The sequence below is a fragment of the Rhinopithecus roxellana genome, chromosome 5 (assembly GCF_007565055.1).
Source record: "Rhinopithecus roxellana isolate Shanxi Qingling chromosome 5, ASM756505v1, whole genome shotgun sequence".
NCBI classification, from domain to species: Eukaryota; Metazoa; Chordata; class Mammalia; order Primates; family Cercopithecidae; genus Rhinopithecus; species Rhinopithecus roxellana.
In genome coordinates this window covers 11,972,214-11,993,366 of record NC_044553.1, presented here as the reverse complement: position 1 = coordinate 11,993,366, position 21,153 = coordinate 11,972,214, and the positions used below count along the sequence as shown (strand labels likewise).

The window sequence follows — 21,153 nt, the reverse complement described above, 5'->3', positions numbered from 1 at the left end:
CTTCCATCACAAAAACAGTTCATATATGCTATCCAGAAATCACCTGACTTTGACTTTAGCACTTCTGGTCAGAGCAAAGCACCGTCCAGTTTAGCCAAGGGCCAAATGACTTTAAAAGTAATATAAATCTGGCTGGGCGTGGTGGCTCATGCTTATAATCCCAGCACTTTGGGAGGCCGAGGCGGGTGGATCACGAGGTCAGGAGATCACGACCACCCTGGCTAACACGGTGAAACCCCGTCTCTACTAAAAATACAAAAATTAGCTGGGTATGGTGGTGTATGCCTGTAATCCCAGTTACTCTGGAGGCTGAGGCATGAGAACTGCTTGAACTCTGGAGGCGGAGGCTGCAGTGAGCCGAGATCACACCACTGCACTCCAGCCTGGGAGACAGAGAAGACTCTGTCTCAAAAAAGAAAAAAAAAGTAATATAAATCATCTTATTTTAAGCAATTGGCTCTGTCAAAGGATCAGATGACAACAGACGACATTTTAAATAAGTGAATTGATTAGTGTGAATATATGATATAGTTTGGCTGTGTACCACCCAAATCTCATCTTGAATTGTAGCTCCCATAATTCCCACATGTTGTGGGAGAGGCTTGATGGGAGATAATTGAATCATGAGGGCAGTTTCCCCCATACTGTTCTCCTGGTAGTGAATAAGTCTCACAAGATCTGAGGGTTTTAAAAGGGGAAATCCCTTTCATTTGGTTCTCATTCCCTCATCCCTGCTGCCATGTAAGACATGCCTTTCACCTTCTGCCATGATTGTGAGGCCAGCCACATGAAACTGTGAGTCCATTAAACCTCTTTTTCTTTATAAATTACCAGTCTCAGGTATGTCTTTATCAGCAACGTGAAAATAGACTAATACAGTAAATTGGTACCAGGAGTGAGGAACTGTTATAAAGATACCCAAAAACATGGACGCAACTTTGGAACTGGGTAACAGGCAGAAGTTAGAACAGTTTGGAGGGCTCAGAAGAAGACAAGAAGATGTGGGAGTTTTGAACTTCCTAGAGACTTGCTGAATAGCTTTGCTGATAATGACACAGGCGATGAAATCCAGGATGAGGTCATTTCAGATAGAGATGAGGAACATGTTGGGAACTGGAGTAAACGTGACTCTTGATATGTTTTAGCAAAAAGACTGGTGGCATTATGCACCTGTCCTAGAGATCTGAGGGAGACTTGAGGGAGATGATTTCGGGTCTCTGGCGGAAGAAGTTTCTAATAAGCAAAGCATTCAAGAGGTGACTTGGGTGCTATTAACAGCATTCAGTTTTAAGAGGGAAACAGAGAATAAAAGTTTGGAAAATTTGCAGCCTGATGATGCAATAGAAAAGAAAAACCCACTTTCGGAGGAGAAATTCAAGCCAGCGGCAGAAATTTGTATAAGTAATGAGGAACTGAATGTAAATCACCAAAACAATGGAGAAAATGTCTCCAGGGCATGTCAAAGACCTTTGCAGCAGGGCCCTCCTATCATGGGCTGGAGACCTAGGAATTAAAAATGGTTTCCTGGGCAGGGCCCCGGGGCCCCCTGCTGTATGTAGCCTAGGGACTTAGTGTCCTGCATCCCAGCCACTCTAGGCATGGATAAAAGAGACCAAAGTACAGCATGGGCCGTGGCTTCAGAGGGTGCAAGCTCCAAGCCTTAGCAGCTTCCACATAGTGTTGAGCCTGCGGGTGCACAGAAGTCAAGAATTGAGTTTTGGGAAATCTCTGCCTAGACTTCAGAGGATGTATGGAAACACCTGGATGTCCAGGCAGAAGTTTGCTGCAGGGGCAGGGCCCTCATGGAGAACGTCTGCTATAGTAGTGAGGAAGGGAAATGTGAGGTTGAAACCTCAAGTCCCCACTGAAGCACTGCCTAGTGGAGATGTGAGAAGAGGGCCACCCTCCTCCAGATTCCAGAATGGTAGATCCACTGACAGCTTGTACCGTGAGCCTAGAAAAGCCACAGACTCTCAACGCCAGCCCGTGAAAGCAGTCTGAAGGGAGGGTGTACCCTGCAAAGCAACAGGGGCGGAGTTGCCCAAGACCATGGGAATCCACCTTTTGAATCAGTGTGACCTGGATGTGAGACATGGAGTCAAAGGAGATCATTTTCGAGCTTCAAGATTTGACTGCCCCACTGGATTTCAGATTCGCATGGGGACTGTTGCCCTTTTATTTTGGCCAATTTCTCCCATTTGGAGTGACTGTATTTTCCCAATGCCTGTACCCCATTGTATCTAGGAGGTAACTAAGTTGCTTCTGATATTACAGGCTCGTAGGCAGAAAGGACTTGCCTTGTCTCAGATAAGACTTTGGACTGTGGACTTCTGAATTAATGCTGAAATTAATTAACACTTTGGGGGACCAGTAGGAGAGCATGATTGGTTTTGAAATGTGACATGAGATTTGGGAGGGTCCAGAGCGGAATGTTATGGCTTGGCTGTGACCCCACTCAAATCTCATCCTGAATGGTAGCTCCCATAATTCCCATGTGTTGTGGGAGGGACCTGGTGGGAGATAACTGAATCATGGGGGCGATTTCCCCCATATTGTTCTCGTGGTAGTAAATAAGCCTTATAAGGTCTGATGGTTTTATAAAAGGAAACCCCTTTCGCTTGGTTCTCATTCTCTCTTCCCTGCCACCACGTAAGACGTGCCTTTCACCTTCCACTATGATTGTGAGGCCTCCCCAGCCACGCAGAACTGTGAGTCATTTAAACTTTTTCTTTATAAATTACCCAGTCTCAGGTATCTCTTTATCAGCAGCATGAAAATGGACTAATACAATATATGAAATAATTTCTGAAGGCATTCCAGACTATATGTTCTGAGATGTTACGGATGGGAGTAGATATTAACTGCTCTGGCTAAAGTCTTGTTTGGTGAACTTCTAATGACTGGTCATGAATATGCCCATAATCAAAAAACATGCTTACCTTCTTTAAAGCATCTTGTATCACACCAGACTTCTCCTTTAGCAGGTCTACAACACAAAGAGCCTCATCTTCAGAAAACATCATAGTCTTCAAGGACAGAAGAAAATCTTTAAACTTCACTTCAGCATTTTCTTAATTTGAAAAAAAAAAAAAAAAAAAAGAGTTGGCATTAAAAAAACACAAGTAATAACTTCAGCAAAGTCAAGCACGAAGAATTCATGGCCCAGAAAGTCAATAACCAAAAGAAAACAGATACATACTTCAGGTCAAATAAAACAAATACTCCAGTCAATAGGGGAAAAAAAGGGTTTATCCTCTATAATACGGAATAATTACATTAGCTAAAAGTTTGCTCAAACTGCAAAATACTAAAATGCCAATATACCCTCACTTTAAAAAAAATCACTTAGGTGTCTAGTATGTGCTAGTATCTGCACTATTATATTCATAATAATCTCAATGAACTTTAATAATCCTTGCACACTGACAACGAACTGTGAAATACAAAATAATCCTGAGAGATATATAAGCCAAATTCGACACATGATAAAATAAGTTCTAAGATAATTATAAAAAGGAAACCTGATTCTATGAAGATCAAATATATGCAAACCATCCTGACATTTTAAAAATCCATGCATCAAGCACCTCCTGACCCACCCACCCTTATTTTCCCAAGGTTCTCGTATTAGGCATTAACAACCTCTTCTTAAAAAGAACTGCCACCCATCAGACTCAAAGGAGCCTAGGGTTTTTAATACTTCAGCTAAATTATAAGTTTTAAAAGGTAGTTGTGTACATATGTAGAAACAGGGGTATGTGGGAACTCTGAACTTTGCAATGAATTTTGCTGTGAACATAAAACTACTCTTAAAAAAAAGTCTATTAAAAAAAAAAACCAGTTATGAATTAGCCAAGAAACCTCACAGGAGACAGTAGTAGCTGGAAAACAATCATCAGATAGCAAAATAGCTTTAGGACCTTTAACAAGTCAAATTCAAGTTCCAGATCTACAAAACTGAGGAGGCTGGACTAAAAGACTACCAATAAATCTTCTACTACAAGGATTTGATTCTTTTGCAATGCATTGTTCCTATGAGAAAATGAAATATATGACTCCATCAGAACTCAGAAATGTGTTTTTATAGGACAACGAAGACTGTAAATCCCATATATTATTACCTTTGTCAGTTTCAGTCTTCAGTTTTTTAGTCCCAGATTTCTGGATCCCTTCTACTTGGTCAGGTTTAAGCAAATCAATAACCTCTCTCTTATCCACCACAGGACCTGAGTCAGCATTATCCATCAAAGGAATATATGCAGTTGCATGAATAAGGGGTTCATCTACAAAGACTGCAATTTAAGTTCAACAAAATCGTACTTAGAATTTTTACAAAACAGAGTAAATGACATGCAAGCATACTTTAATGATAAACGCAGTTATTTTGAAACCTCTAATAGTAGCTCAAATTGGTTTCAAATTCCTATTTCACCATTTAACAAGTCAAAACACTCATTCTAATGAAGCAGTACCAGCTCAACAGCCTTATTTTATAGTAAATCATTTAAGTTATCTAAAAGTGTACAGCATATCTCCTCTAACGGTATCTAAAAACTTTTTACGCATCCTTAGGTCTCATTTAATTTTTGTTTTAATATAAGAATTATTTCCACTTAATTAGTGCTCAAGGAAAACTATTAGTTTTTACTTATGTTGGTACTGTACCAACTTATTGCAGTTGATAATTTTTAATCAAGTTCTTTGTACTTGCTAAGTACAAAAATCACAGTGTTCCTTGCAGATAGCTTCTGGTTTCTCAATAGTTATGCCTCTAATTTCCATGGCACACATACACTTGCTAAAACTTCCAAAATAACATTAAAAGTGGAAGAAGGAAGCCTCTTTATTTTGTTCCTAATTTTAATGGGAAGAATTTGAAGTGTTTGAGCATCAAGTCTAATGTCTGCTGGTTAGAGATACAAACTTCCACACCCAGATGAAAATCTCTTTTCTTTTCATTCTTACCTTTTAAAAAGAACTTTTGTACTTATATATGTCTCTTCTTTTATTTAAAATTAAAATTGTTTAACATTTAATTTTAACAAATATATTCAGGTAATATTTCTCTCATAACTAATTGATATGTAATAATTTTAAGTTGTTTAGTCTTCACAAATTTCACAGCCAAGCTTTCCCTGGAAAACTGTGAACAAATAAGATTGCTCCATCTCTTATCATTTGATGCCTGCTATATACACATGCGAGTTCTGTTTAGGAATTAATTAGAAATGTATGCTAATGCCAGATCTAGCTAATGTCCTTAAGCATAATCTTTAAATGATATTAAAAAGTACAAATATTTCAAGAATGTTTTTCTTCTATGGTCTGTAAGCTATTTATTTTTTTCAAAACTAAGTTAAGAATATTTATAAATGCTTTGCCCTTTGTAAATGGTATATAAACTTTTTCACCTCAAATGTACACTCTGCCCATCTGTCAAAGCACTACAAAGTCATAAGGCTAAAGATAATTTTAGACCTGCATTAGTATTACAGTTGTCATTAGCACACATTAAACTGGGAGCTAAAGAGCATGTGAGATTTCCAGGGTCCTTGTGCTGGTGTACTTCTCTAGAATTAGCATTATAAAAATACATATCTAAACATCTCACCATTTTCTGTCTTTTGTTTCTTTGATGAAGCTTTCTTCTTCCCTGATCCACTTTCTTGCTTAGTCTCTTGGTGGACGGGTAATGCTTCTTGCCTTTTTGATGGTACTATGAGAGTTTCCACCTTTTTATCCTGGTCATCTTTATTAAACACAAATGAAAAAAATAATTGCAGCAAACAATGAACATAACAGAAAAGATGCAATCATTGAGTCATTCCCAGAATGCTTTACCACTAAAAATTTAAAGTGTGACATACAACGCTCTTACTAATAACTTATTCTAGCTTTCTTACTCCACTACACCAGCTCTTCAATGTACTTACTCCTCCTTTTCCATTCCTCAGCTATTTTCAACCCTACTGAGCCAATAGGCATGATCAAGTCTCTATCATCTAAAAAAAGAAACAGGAAGGTGCAGTTGCTCACACCTGTAATCCTAGCACTTTGGGAGGCTGAGGCAGGCGGATCATCTGAACCCAGGAGTTCCAGATGAGTCTGGGCAACGTGGTGAAACCCAATCTCTATAAAACCCCATCTCTATGAAAAAAATAAAAAAATTAGCCAGGTGTGGTGCGCACACCTGTAGTTCTGGCTACTCTGGGGCTGAGGTGGGAGGAAAGCTTAAGCCCCGGAGGTTGAAGCTGCAGTAAGCCAAGATCGCACTATTCACTCAAGCCTAAGCAACAGAGCAAGACCCTGTCGAAAGAAAAGAAAGAAAGAAAGAGAGAGAGACAGAGAGAGAGAGGCAGAGGAAGAGAAGAGAAGAGAAGAGAAAAGAAAAGAAAAGAGAAGAGAAGAGGAAAAAGAAAAAGAAAAGGGAAGGAAAAGAAGGGAAGGAAGGAAGAGAAAACTCTTCCCTATCACCATAATTCCCAGCATCCCACATACATTTCCTTACATATTGACAAAATACTCTTAGTTCCTTTTCTACCAATCATTCCTCAACTAATTGCAACCTGATTTTTATCTCTTTCATTTCATGAAAGGATTAACTCAGCTCCCCTAATGTCCCAAATGCCATATTCTACAAATACCCATTAATCCTTATTTGACTACTCTGGCATTTTATACTTCTGGTCTCTACCCCTTTCTTAAAATTCTCTCTTCTCCATTTTGTTCAGTAAAATATGGCAGTGACAAAAAGACAAATATTGTATAATTTCACTTATATGACATTCCCAGAGTAGTCAAATTCATAAAGACAGAAAGCAGAAGGGTAATTGTTGAGATATGGGGAAAGGTGGAGGGACGGGGGAAAACGGGGAGGCAGGTGGAATGGGGAATTAGTGTATAATGCGTACAGAGTTTCATTTAGAGAAGATGAAGAGTTCTGGACTTGGCTAGTAGTGATGATTATATGAGAATATGAATGTACTTACCACCACACGATATACACTTAAAAGTTGTTAAAATGGTAAATTTCATGCTATACGTAATTTGCCACAATAAAAATAAAATAAATTATCTCCTATCAGCTCCCATGATAATTCTCTTCTTACACTTGAAATATTCCTTTGCAGTATCCTTTGGGAACTGCTTCTGCTGAATACTGCTAATTCTCAGTGTTGGGGCTTCAGTTGAAATCCTTTCCTCGGATGAACTATCTACTCTCATGCCTTCTACTACCTTCATGCTTAAGGCTTCTGAATCTACTTTTCTACATTTACATACCCTACTGCATCCTGAATTGCTCTAGTAGATGGCCCCACAGGTACTGGAAACACAAACTGGGAGTGTTCTCTTCTCCATTCACATCTAGTCTCTCACCAGTATTACCCATTTTAGTGCTACCAACCATCTGCCAAGCACAAGTTGGCAAACTTTTTCTGCAAAGGGCCAGGTCGTAAAAACTTTAGGCCCTATAGGCCATATGGACTCTGGTACAACTATTCACGTCTGCTGCTGCAGCATGAAAGCCAGTCATAAACATATTATGAATGAGTTAATGAATGTAGCTGCATGTAAAAACACTTCATGAATACTGAGATTTGACTTTTTTTACATTTTTACATTTCTCAAAATATTATTCTATTTCCCAACCATTTAAAATGTAAAAACTATTCTTGGTTCATGGGCATAAAAAAAGGAAGTGAGCTACATGTGGTTCACAGGTTGCAGTCTGCCAACCCCAACCTAACTCAGAACTTGGGAGATCAGCTTTAATCCTGTCTTCTCCTTTATCTGCCACACTTCTATATAGTGAGGTTATTCGTGTCATTCTTACTTTGCATACTTCTCAACTTTGTTTCTTCTGTCACTACCATAGTTCAGGCCTACATCTTCATTTTAGAAAACTACAATAAACTCTTAACTAGTCTGCCGGCATCAAATACCGCCCCATGAAATCTGTTCTTGCTAGCTCTGCCAAAAAATCTTTCTAAAACAGAAATATGACCATGTAACTAAACTGCTTGAAAATCTTCAACAATGGCTAACCTAAGAAGTCCTAGCTCCCTGGCATGGTATCCAAAACCCATCATGATCTAGCCACTGCCATCTTTTCAGCTCTGTTCCCTACCACTCTCTACACCTCACATTGTATGGTTCAACAATACACTGTACTCTTGCAGCTCTGTGCCTTTACATGATATCCCGTCAATGAGGAATGAGACCCCACTATCTGCTTGATGAAGCGATTCAATGCCCAGGCACTGCCTCCTCTGTAAAGCCTTTCCTCCAGAATAAGCAGTAGTTGCTTTAGCTTCTGTATTTCCTCTATACTTTCTCTATCTCCTACATAAATCACTTTTTTTTTTACTGGCTTACATGTCCTTTTCCCCAACTAAAACATGTAGTGCTTACCCTTACTATGTCTTGATCCTAGCTGACATGCAAATATTTAAAATCCAATATAACCAGGCCGAGCGTGGTGGCTCACGCCTGTAATTTCAGCACTTTGTGAGGCCAAGGCGGGTGGATCATTTGAGGTCAGGAGTTCGAGACCAGTCTGGCCAATTTTGTGAAACCCCATCTCTACTAAAAATGCAAAAATTAGCTGGGCGTGGTAGCACATGCCTGTAATTCCAGCTACCCAGGAGGCTGAGGCAGGAGGATCACTTGAACTTGGGCAGCAGAGGACACACTGAGCCAAGATCACACCACTGCATTCCAGCCTGGGCGAGACCGTGAGACTTCGTCTCAAAAAAAAAAAAAAAAAAAATCCAATATAACCTCCTACAAGTTAAGACACACAAACGACTTAATGGTACATACAAGTCCTTTCAAATAAAACAAACTGTTTACAGTTGCACACATCACCACACCATTTCTCAAGGCTTTTCCATTGTACCTAACAGCCCCCTTTCCCTGGAATCTCCCTCCCCTCCCCACCCACCCAAAAAACCTAACTAGTACTTACCCAAACTTTAAAAATTTCTGGCATTACATGCTTTAAGTGGTCTACCTTAGAATTCCTACACTGGTTTAGACATATCTAGACCACTACACTAAATATTTTATCATGACCTATTTGTGTCTACAGCTAACACACGACTACCTTGAAAATGCACTATTCATCTCCGTAGCCCTATTACCTAGCATAATGCCTAGCATAAAACAGATATATGATAAATGTTAGCAAAATGAAGCAATCAAGGGTGAGAAATGATATCTGATTTTAGCTTTCCACCTTTAATTCTTACCACATCATTTAGAAAGTGAAGTTCATAACTGCTGATATTTACAGGTCCTAAGTGGTTTTAGTAAAATAGTCAAAGTTGGATATCTATAAGATGCATGGGTTTGTTTTTTTTTTTCTTTTAATTTCTTGTAGAGATGAGGTCTCACTTTGTTGCCCAGGCTGGTCTAAAACACCTGGCCTCAAGGGGTCCTCCCACTTCAGCCTCCCAATGTGCTAGGATTACAGGCATGAGCCACTGCATCGGGCTCTGAAGTTTAAAGTGCTATTTTATGATCAATACTAATTTCTACCAGCAATTAATGAAGCAAACACATAATGAAAAGAATAATCTCGGTTTCAAATTCAGTATTAAACATCCTGTGTATGTACCTAACAGAATATCCCAATTCCAAGCTCCAAATCATACAATAAAATTAAATAGATTAAATAGATTACAATACCGCTTCCATTTTTAGACTTCTTCTGCCCTGGTTTCTTCTTTGAGGCAGCTGCTTCAGAGGGAGGGGTGGGCTGTTTAGTAACTGGGACAGGTTCTACTTTTTTGCCAGGAATCTTTGATGCATCACTTTCTTTGATGACCTGCTCTTCAAGTACAGGCTTTTGTTTCTTTTCCTTCTTTTTTCTTTCCCTAACATTACTTGAAGTTTCAACCACATTCAATGGAACAGGTACAACTTGATCATCTTCTACTGCCAAAGCATCTGATAATTTAAAGTCTCGAGGTACACTCTCAGAATCAGATTCATGGAGGTTTCCATTCTGGATTTCTTTCTTTTTATTCTTTTTCTTTTCTGCTTTCTTTTTATCTGTTTTGGTAGGAATAAGCTTTTGTTCTCTTTTCTGTTTTGCAAGAACTTCATCATATAATGTTTCTTTCATGAAAAGCCAGAAGAAGAGGAAAATTACTGTAATAACTATTGAAGGAATAAGAACAATAAAATATGCTGACTCATAAAACTCCATTGTACTTTTGTCAATGTGATCCTATAAAAAACCTAAATAGGGAAGAAGGAGGGGACAAAAAAAAGAACCTGTCAGTCTCATAAACATTAAAGTCAAAACTGCTGCTCTTTTAAGTGGCATTTCAAATCTAACCTGACCTACAAATCTAAACAGGTTAGTTCTTTAAATCACATTCTTGATTTATTTGCCAACAATTCATACATACTATGAAAAGTAAGACGAGTGGTAACTAGAAAGAGTAGAACACATCCTTCCATTTCTAAATCATGTGAAAATGTCCTAATTGAAGAGAAAAATTTTAAATATACATTACTTTCTTTTCCCCAAATATCCACTTTTGGTATTTTATCAGTAGTTAAATTTTTTTGTTTATTGCACAGTGTTGATAACTACATGTGAAAACAAAGAGGCACTATTACCAACTCAATGGACATTCATTAAAAGTGTCATATTCTGAAACACACACACACACACAAAAAGAGGTGGTTTATTTACAGATTAAGACCAGTCACAAACTGCTTGCATCTTTACACCAGTGACTCTCAGCCTCATGATGTGGTGGGATCTATCAAGGATATAAAAATCTAATAAAATCAAAATCAAAATGTTAGGATGTGGCATTTGGCATTAAAATAAAATTACAGATCAGGCGCAGTGGCTCACGCCTGAATCCCACCACTTTGGGAAGCTGAGGCGGATGGATCACTTGAGCCTAAGGAGTTCCAGTCCACCCTGGGCAACATGGCGAAACGCTGTCTCTACAAAAAACAAAAACAAAAACAAAACACCAAGAAAATTAGCTGGGCTTAGTTAAAATGAGCCTGTAGTCCCAGCTACTTGGAGGCTGAGGTGGGAGGATCACCTGAGCCTTGGAAGTCAAGGCTTCAGTGAGCTGTGACTCTGCCACTGCACTCCCGCCTGGGCAACACAGCAAGGCCCTGTCTCAAAAAAATAAAGTAGTGAAATAAATTACAAGTTAGGAACTTATCTCAGTTTTTTAAAGGCACCCCATACTGCACAAAACAAGTTATACAGCCAAAGCGAGGCGGCCATCAACATCCTACCTAAATTGCTAAATAAAAGGCTTTACCTCATCAATAGAACATCGGCCCTACTTTTAGATTGACTCAGTAAGTATGGCGGCAGGGAGGAAAGATGTAACTTCACTACCAACATCTGCCTCGAATACAGATATTGTATCACTTACGTGAAGGGTAGTTTCCCCTAAATCTCAAAGTAAAAATTATTCTGATGTTGAGATTCTACATACTGATGCTCCTTACAAACATGCATAAGCCACATAAAAGTGACTTGTATTCTTATGTCATCTCAAGTGTGTTGTAGAAAAAGACAAGGTATATAATACAGATATAATTAAACATCAGGACATGTTTTGGATAAAGCAAATTAAAGTTAATTTCTGCACTTTTAATGTAAAAATAAATCTAAGAATGTTTAAAGTTTTCAAATTATTGATTTGGAGAATCTTGATACGTAATGATTAGATAAAGAAACCAATTCTACCTAAACAGGGGACTTACTCTAAGAATTATTTTACACCTAAGAAAACATCTGATTTTAAATTGGACAAATGTGAGTTTATTGAATATAAGACTTTGCCAGAACTATAACACCACGGGTTTGAACTGCACTGGTCCACTTACACATGGATTTTATTTTTAACCAATTGTTACTGAAAATACGGTATTCACTGGACATGAAATCTTAAGTATATGGAGGGCCAACTTTGTATACTTGGGTTCCACAGGGACTATTCCAAGACTTTGAGCATGCTTAGATTTAGGTATATGCGGGGGTCCTGAAGCCAATCTCCCGCACATGCCAAGGAATGACTGTCGTTTGTTCAACAGACATGTTATTAATCTGTATGACTGAAGTAACATTTCATACTTCCATAAGCAATTTTTAAATAGTTTAGTTAAACCCTAGATTTACTAAGACAAGGTTTTAACACGCTAAGGGGGAAAAGGAATCATGTGCTAACAAAATACTAAAAGAAACTCCATACAGAATTGTTTCCCTGATAATTCAAATTAACATGAAATGACCAGGTTTTAAAATTTGACATATTTTATTGGGCCTGCGTAAGTGTGATTCGTCACCCAGGAATGCTTTTAAAGAGCCCAGAATTTTCTTTTCAAACATAACATCCACAGAATACACAGCCTATCCAACATAAGCTGGGAAGTCAAGGGAGAAAAAGCAAAAAACAATGAGTTGGAATGCTTCAAATTTTTGTTTTGGTGAAGAAGAGGCACTGAGGCACTTAGCAGCAGTAACAGAAGATGAAAAAAGGGGCAAAAGTCAAAAAGGCCTATATGAATAAGCTGCAGCCCTGTACAAACCTAGGTCTTAGGAAAGCAGAAATTATGATCAAGCACAGCAAATTCACCTGCATAGAAAGAAACAGTAGCAAATGTTCAAGGAGAAGAGAGGCTATGAGACCACAAGAATTCTGAAACACCGATTCTTCAAACGTTTTAATGATTTTCTAGTTTCCTTTTCCAGGTCCCATATATAGGCCTGAAGGAATCAAGCTTTCTGTCTCTGGATTTTCATGGGAGTCCCTCTTCACGCAATTCAATTCACCTTCACTTGAGCTCATGTGAGACTCACTATGCATTTAGAGGAACCTACATAGACACAAAGAGATTAAGAATCAAGAAAATGTTTGCTACAGCCATAAAAAGGAATGAGATCATGTCTTTTGCAGGGACATGGAAGAAGCTGGAAGCCATCATCCTCAGCAGACTAACACAGGAACAGAACACCAAACACACTCGTAAGTGGGAGTTGAACACTGAGAACATATGGACCCAGAGAGGGGAACAACACACACCAGGGCCTGTTGGGGGGTGGGGATTGAGGGGAGGGAACTTAGAGGATGGGTCAAAAGGTGCAGCAAACCACCATGACATACATATACCTATGTAATAAACACGCACGTTCTCCACATGTATCCTGCTTTTTTTAGAAGAATAAAAAAGAAGAAAATGTTTGCATTTCTTTTACTCAATAATCCCAATTCTTTATCCTTAGGAATTTATTTGCAAGAAAAAAAAACATATAGAAAGATGTTCACAGGCCAGGCGCGGTGGCTCACGCCTGTAATCCCAGCACTTTGGGAGGCCAATGCGGGCGGATTACTGGATGTCAGGAGTTTGAGACTAGCCTGATGAACATGGTGAAACCCCATCTCTACTAAAAGTATAAAAATCAGCCGGGCGTGGTGGTACGCACCTGTAAACCCAGCTACTCAGGAGGCTGACGCAAAAGAATCACCTGAACCCAGCAGGGAGAGGTTGCAGTGACAGTGAGCTGAGATCGCGCCACTGCACTCCAGCCTGGGCGACACGGCAAGACTCTGTCTTCAAAAAAAAAAAAAAAAAAAAGTTCACAGCAACATTACATAAAAACTGAAAAAAGAAAACATTCAACATCAGAATGTTTTCAATCAGCAAATATCAACTCAAAGTACAGGTATTAAACCATGAACCTAAAACTTCAATTCAATGCTGCTAAAAAGTCAAAATCATATGTATTTATATGATCGAAACATTTTATATACGCAAGTTCAGTAACTAAGGAATTATGCCAAAATCATGGGTACAGTCTCATTTGCCTTAATACGCTAGTTTTAAACTTTGTTTATGAGAAATTCTTAAAATATTATTTTAAAAAGGCAAAACATGAGTGTCTATTGAATAAATACTACCATACCAGTTAATATACCTCAGATTCACATTATACCCACGAGCATCAGAATTACATACGGAGGAAAAAACAAGAGACAAATAGGAACTGAAAATGAAACAGGAAAATTCAGGGAAGAACAAACACAGAAAGATTTAAAAGCAGGGAGGCAAAATTGAAAAATAAAAGGAAAGAGGTTGAGAAAACGTTAATTTAGCTCTGGGTGATAAGAACCAGGTCATTAAAATTTTTTAAGTCCACAGTATGCAATTCAATGCATGTTTGTTGAGTTGAAAAATGGAGACATGTAGACACTTATGCTGTTCTTTCACACATGGAAGAAATCATTAACACTGCTGATTTTTGCTAACTCACAACCTGAGTTATTACAAAAAAATTATAATATTTTTACACTTTTTTTTTAAGAAATGGGGTCTCTATATATACACTGCTCAGGCTGGACCACATTGGCTATTCACAATCCCTATGCTAGTGCATTGCAGCATCAAACTATAGAGGTCTTTCCACTTCAGCCTCCCAAGTGGCTGCAACTACACTACAGGCATGTACCACCTAGCCTGGCTAACCCTTTGTAGTATTAGTTACCTCTTTAACCTCATCACACACAAGTTATAATAGATTCCAATCTGAAAGCAATAAACAGCCAGTGGTGGTAAATAGGATTTCTCTGTCAAGAGAACCAGGAGACAAATATCCATGGAATGATAGGAAAGTAAGTCCAAACTATTTTAAAACCACATTCCACACCATTGTCTCTTATCTTTTACTTGGACATAAATCTTTCAAGAAACTGATAAGGATACTGACCCTCTTTCTCAAAGAAAAAAAGTATCCACACTCACTAAGTTTTACATATAATCTCCAGAAGGTTTCTGGATTCCCTATAGAATATGCCCAGGCCCCAAGTTTAAAATCCTGCTCTACAATGAGAGTTTTCATTCCTGCCCTATCTTAAAAGAACTACAAAAATAATTATAATAAGTTAACATGCATGATATGTAAGTTGTGTTTCATCAGAGTACGTAATACAAATACTAATCAAATAGTTTCAAAATTCTATTTACTTGCCCTCCTATAACTTACATTTGTTCATATAAAAACTGAGACACATCACTGAGTTAAATTTTATAAACTTCTCAGAAGGCACAATGACCCGTTTATACTAATATAACAAAGAGGTGAAACCTAAAATTTTAAGTGATATAAAAATCTGGTGGCAATTATTAGACTTTCAATAGAACTGCTTAACCAAAAAGGATAATATATTTATGTATATACAAGACAGACCACACTGTTTATATAATAAAACAATGAAACTGTTTCAGTGTGGGACATGTGAAGAAACATCATACGACCATTTAAAATAATTAAGATTGTAATGCAGCAAAATGCATTACATAGAAGAAAGATTAAAATTTTTGTGTTGAGTATTATATACACTCATAGATGATACCTAAAAAATGAGAATCATTACATTTTTTTGAAGGGAGATTATTACAAACATTTTACTGTTTAACTGTTCAACTTTTACAATTTCACATTAAAACAATAATTTAAGTAACCAACCTGAATGCACAGTACTAAACTTCAACAGCTTAAACATATAAACGTAAGAATTATTCATATTATGAGAAAAAACTGAGGCAGTTTGATAAGTATACTATTAAATTTCAAGTAATACAACAATTTTGAATTATATTTTCTTACTATAGGGTTTCATTTGCTCTTGCTTCTGCTATCCTTTTCTTCACATTAAAAATATTGAAAGCAAATGACACAAAAAAATTTTATCAATATTTCTGTACTTCAATTGACACAATTTTATCAGTTAGGGTGACTCAAAAAAACCATTAGCAAAAACTTAACAAATCAAAATTCAAGACTGAAATCTGAACACAGTGAAAGTATTTTTCCACCAAAAAACATACAAAGCAAGCAGACACATTTGAAAAAAACAAAAGCAGTAAGTTGAGGGAAAGGTAATTTTCAATATAGGAATGCAAAATTCCATAAAAGTTCCGGTATAAATCAATGGACAACTAAACGAATACACCCTTAAGATATACAGGCTCCCAGAGCAGCCTATAAGAACTTGATTTCGTTATTTGAATACAGTTAAAATATGACAGAAGTAGCTGTGAGGCCTAAGCTGAAAGCTATTATTACAGGTTATTTGTAAAAATAATGTTCATAGGTTAAAAAAACAACAACAAGAACAAAAAAAGCTATCTGTAATCTGATCACACTGAATCTAAATACTTGGCATTCCAAACGTGCCACTCTTCATACCACGTTTACCTTTCTTTAAACCCACAATACTATCTCACTTTTTTTAACCAGACACATTCATCTTTTTTTAAGAAAAATGATTTATGGTTAAGTACTCTACAGTGACAAAAAGTTTACTATTGGTAAATTTCCATTCTGCAAAAGGTTTAGCTACAATGAACTCCTCCTGCTAAAATTAAATATTAGGTATCATGTAGTTGATAACCTTCGAATATAGTATGTGTGTTATATTGTAGATACATCCCGAGCAAAAGTAAATTATTTTAAGATTAGTAAATAGCAATATAATGAAGCAGTAAAATGGAAGGCAAGAATCTTGACTTTTAGTTCCAATTCGGCCTTCACTCAGTCTTACTTAAAAATTTTAACCATGAGTTTCTTCTCACTTGGCTTTAGGGTCCAAACTACTTGCATGATCTTGGATATGCCAGCCAAAAAATGTCAGTGGTTCCCCGTTGGTGGTGCCCAGAGTACCCACGGTAGAAGCAAATGCATAACCTCTTCCGTGGAATCCTTCCCCAAGTCAGGCTCCTTAAGGTTTTTAAAAATTATTATCCAGATATGAGCCCACAAAAAAATAACAGAACATGTGATAAGCCATCATGAACAAGAGGCAGAAGAAACAAGCTGAAGAATTAGATCCCCAACGGCACTCCAGCCTGGGCGACAGAGCAATATTCCGTCTCAAATAAATAAATAAATAAATAAATAAATAAAATAAACATATAAATAAAACCAAATGGATAGGTTAAAAATAGTTGCAAGGAGATCAATTAAAATGACTTTCAACAGTTTAAGTAGATCTGATGACAGTAAATCAATTTCAACACAGAAATACTTGGAACAACTAACAAGAAAACTCAACTATCTGAAAGTGAGTGAGGACTCTAGTAAGACAATTCCCACATGTCATGCTTGGAAGGTTCCATAAATGAGAAAACCCCTTGCCAAGATTAAGAATATAGGAATACATTCCTATCTGGGAGTTGTAGATCAGATTTTGAAGAAAATATGGGACCACTAGCTAGAAAAGATCAGCAGTCAACCAAGTGGGAAAAATCAGCAGGAGGAGGCTACTATGGATTCTGAATCAGGCAATCAGAGGAACCACTTTCTAAAGTTCCATTTAAAGCACCTCACCTTATCCCTGCAATCAAATCTAAAAATCTTTGCCTTGTCCTTTGTATGACATCTCCACCTAACCTTCAAAACCCAGCTTAAATCAAACCTATGAATATGTAATTTCAACTCTCTTCCACAATAAGTCTTTATTATTCATTTGTTATTTAGCACTGACCATATGTCAGGACTGCTCTAGGACATTCTGAGTAGACAGCAGTAAAAGGGCCACAAACCCTGCACTTACAGAGCTAACATTCTACTAAGTGGTAAGACAGACCAACAATTAGTATGCAGTATATGAAAGGGCAATAAGTAGCAAGAATAGTGATAAGCAGGGAAGAGAAATAGGGAGAACAGGAAGATGTGGACAGTGGTTAAATTTTATTTATTTTTTTTTTTAATTATTTAGAGACAGGGCTTTGCCATGTTGCCCAGGCTGGTCTCAAACTCCTAATGGTTAAAATTTAGAGTAGAATGGTCAGAGATGATTTCATTTTTAAAAAATGACATCTCAATAAAGACCTGAAATAAGTGAAAGAGCCATGTTGCTATCCGTATCTAAGTGAAGAGCAAAATACAGTGAATGAGGGAAGAGCAAGCACAAAGACCATGAGACAGTAACATACCTGCCATATATGAGTAAGAGCAGTAAGGACAACGTGGTTCAGGCAGAATGAACAGAAGGATAAACTGATGAGGTCAAAGAGAATTTGAAAGGGAGAGGGGATGTGGTTAACAATTCATGTTGTTTCTTACAGGAAAAGGATTGTGGCTAATGCTCTCAGTAATATGGGAAAACTACTGGAGAGGTGTGACTAGGGAAGGGTGTAGGGAGAAAGTGAAATCAGGGAAAACTGTTAGGTGACAACTGAAATAATTTAGAGATGATGGTAGCAGGTGAGGTGGTCAAATTTTTGATACTTTATAAAGGTAGAGCCAAGATGATTTGCTGATGGACTGGATGTAGGGTATGAGAGAATAAACAAAGCCAAAGGCAATTCCAAAGCTTTTAGACTAGGCCAAAAACAAAGGAGCTGCCCTTTACTGAGATAGGGGAATGTGGCAGGGAGATGGTTATGGTTGAGATAAGGAGTTAGGTTTTAGGTAAGTGGAGATGTCCAGTAGACAGCTAAATAAAAGAGTTGTCACGTGAGAAGTGAAGGCTAGAGATATAAATTTGGAAGTATTCAGCAAATGGATTATATTTAAAGCCATAAACTTGGATAAAATCCCAAACAAATGGGTATAAATAGAGACCAGGTCTCAAGACTGAAGCACTGAAATTCAACAACAGGAAGATGAAGAACTCTCGAGGGAGAGAGGAGAGGTAGAAAGAAAACCAGGAGTGTGCTGTCCTGGATGCCAGATGAATACGGTCTATTAAGGAGGAGAGATGGATCAATTTTGTCAAATGGGGTTGGTAAGTAAAACACAATGAAAACTAGTAATTGACTTCTGAATTTAGTAACAGAGACGTTACTGGTGACTTTAACCAAAGCAGTAGAGTAGTGGTGATCAAAACCTGATTGAAACGAATTTAAAAGTTAGAAGAACTCTAGCAAGCGTGGACAACTCTTTGAAGCAGCCTTCCTGTGAAAGGATGCAGAGAAATAAGATGGAACTTGGAGGAGAATATGAGGTTAAGAGTTTGGTTTTTAAAGATGGGAGAAATTACAGCATGATAATATGCTGACAAAAAAACGATTCAGTAGAAAGGGAAAGACTAATGATGCAGGAGAGGCAATGTTTTCAAATAGCAAGAAAGGACAGAATTTGGACAAGGAGATAGACTGACTGGCCTTATAATGGTACCACAGACAGTTCATCTGTAGGAATACAGAGAAGGAAGAATACAAAAGCACAGACCCAGGACAGGAAAGGAGGCAGATGGTATAGACGCTTGTGAAAATTCTGTTCCTAATGCTACGATTCTCTTTATGAAATAAGAAGCAAAGTCATAAGCAGAGAATAAGTGTAAAAAAGATGGTGGCCAGGCATGGTGGCTCACGCCTGTAATTCTAGCACTCTGGGAGGCCAAGGAGAAAGGATTGCTTGAGCCCAGAGTTCAAGACCATCCTGGGCAACATAGCAGAACCCTGTCTCTACAAACAATAGAAAACTAGCTAGACGTAGTGGCATGCACCTGTAGTCCCAGATGCTCGGGAGAACAAGGCAGAAAGATCACTTGAGCACAGGAGCTCAAGGCTACAGTAAGTCATGATTTCACCTCTGCGCTCTAGCCTGGGTGACAGAGGGAGACCCTGTCTCAAAAAACAAAAAAACAAACAAACAAAAAAACCAGTGTTGAAAGTCTTATAAAACACATTACAATTATTGTTGTAGTTTTCATTCTTTGTTTAAGTTGCACTCGTTTTAATTTTCCACTTAGGTTTTTGAATGCAGGGTATTTAACAGTGTTCACAAATAAATTTGCTGACTTTAAATGAATTTATAATCTCACTGAGAAAGGAAGTATATAGTATCTACAAAACTAACTAGAGCAAAAAGCCTAACTTGAGCCTCCATGTGGTTCTACTCTTCCAGCTCAAGCACCCTGTCCACAGCTAGTTCTCCTCCTAAAATTCCAGAGCACTTACTCTTTATTTATATACACATGCACAGAATTCTATGAGACAGTAAATGGTTTCAACTAATATAGCAAGGCAGCAACATACTGCAGTATGATAAAGATAAGAAAATAATAATTGAATTCAAAATCTAAAACAAATCCAAATATATACAAAAATTCAGTTTACTGTTAAGTTATTTCCAATCAGTAGAAGGCTGTATCATTCAAATCAACTAAAAACATTCAAATAAAGTTTCAAACATAAGAAAAAATATAAAGCACTTGAGGGCTAGGCATGGTGGCTCACACCTATAATCCCAGCACGTTCAGAGGCCACAGCGTGTGGATCACTTGAGGCAGGAGTTTAGGACCAGCCTGGCCAACATGATAAAACCCTGTCTCTACCAAAAATACAAAACTTAGCTGAGTGTGGTGGCACACACCTACAATCCCAGCTACTCAGGAGGCTGAGGCAATGAGAGTCACTTGAATCCAGGAGGCAAAGGGTTGCAGTAAGCCAAGGTCACGCCACTGCACTCCAGCCTGCGTGACAGAGCAAAAATCTATCTGAAAACAAGAAAAAATATAAAGTACTTGAAAACACAAGAAAATACATAGGCTCATTTTACATAGTTCTATATGTTTAAATTTTTGTAAGTATATTCCATTTGCAGTAAGAATTTTTAAAAATAAATGATTCTACCAATCGATTTAAAAAAACAAAAAACTCAATGAGAAAAATAGACAAAGCATTAACCATTTCCTGAAATGGCCATCAAAATGCAAAAACTCATCTAAATTCCTATTGTCCTAGTCAGTCACTACACCAAAAGTATAATGGCCCCGGAGTGCACAACACAATTAAATAATTATCTTTTAAAATAAGAGGAAAAACATTCGAAGTAAGCAAAAGACAAAACAATCCAGGAAATCCAAACACTGAATTCCTCAACATGGGAATCTCATGTACTGTATCTTTTCTAAGATTAACTTTATAGACCACACTAAAATTTCAAAGCTATGGTATAATTTCTCCTTTTAAACTGCAAGGCAGTTATTTCTATGACTCACATCTTATTAACACACCCCTTACTTCAGCAATATCCATTCTAAAGTACTGCTACCCCAATCTGAAATGAATACAACTAATGCCAGAAATGAGTAATGAAATTTAATTTCTCCATTAGGTATCATGTCACAACAAATGAGACTTCTATTTTTTAAT

General features: G+C 37.5%; 1 protein-coding gene across 7 annotated transcripts in view; it reads right to left on the bottom strand.

Annotated features, from left to right (window-relative positions):
• Positions 1–21,153, bottom strand: part of KTN1 (kinectin 1) — a 109,572-nt gene that overhangs the window by 68,754 nt on the left and 19,665 nt on the right. For all 7 annotated transcript variants that reach the window (XM_030929781.1, XM_030929783.1, XM_030929784.1 and 4 more), the window contains exons 2-5: positions 9,691–10,245; positions 5,612–5,749; positions 4,122–4,292; positions 2,940–3,070 (exon numbers count right to left, since the gene is read on the bottom strand). In XM_030929781.1, the coding sequence (XP_030785641.1) occupies positions 2,940–3,070; positions 4,122–4,292; positions 5,612–5,749; positions 9,691–10,213 (963 nt within the window). In that variant the 5' untranslated portion in view covers positions 10,214–10,245. The remainder of the gene's footprint in view (positions 1–2,939; positions 3,071–4,121; positions 4,293–5,611; positions 5,750–9,690; positions 10,246–21,153) is intronic.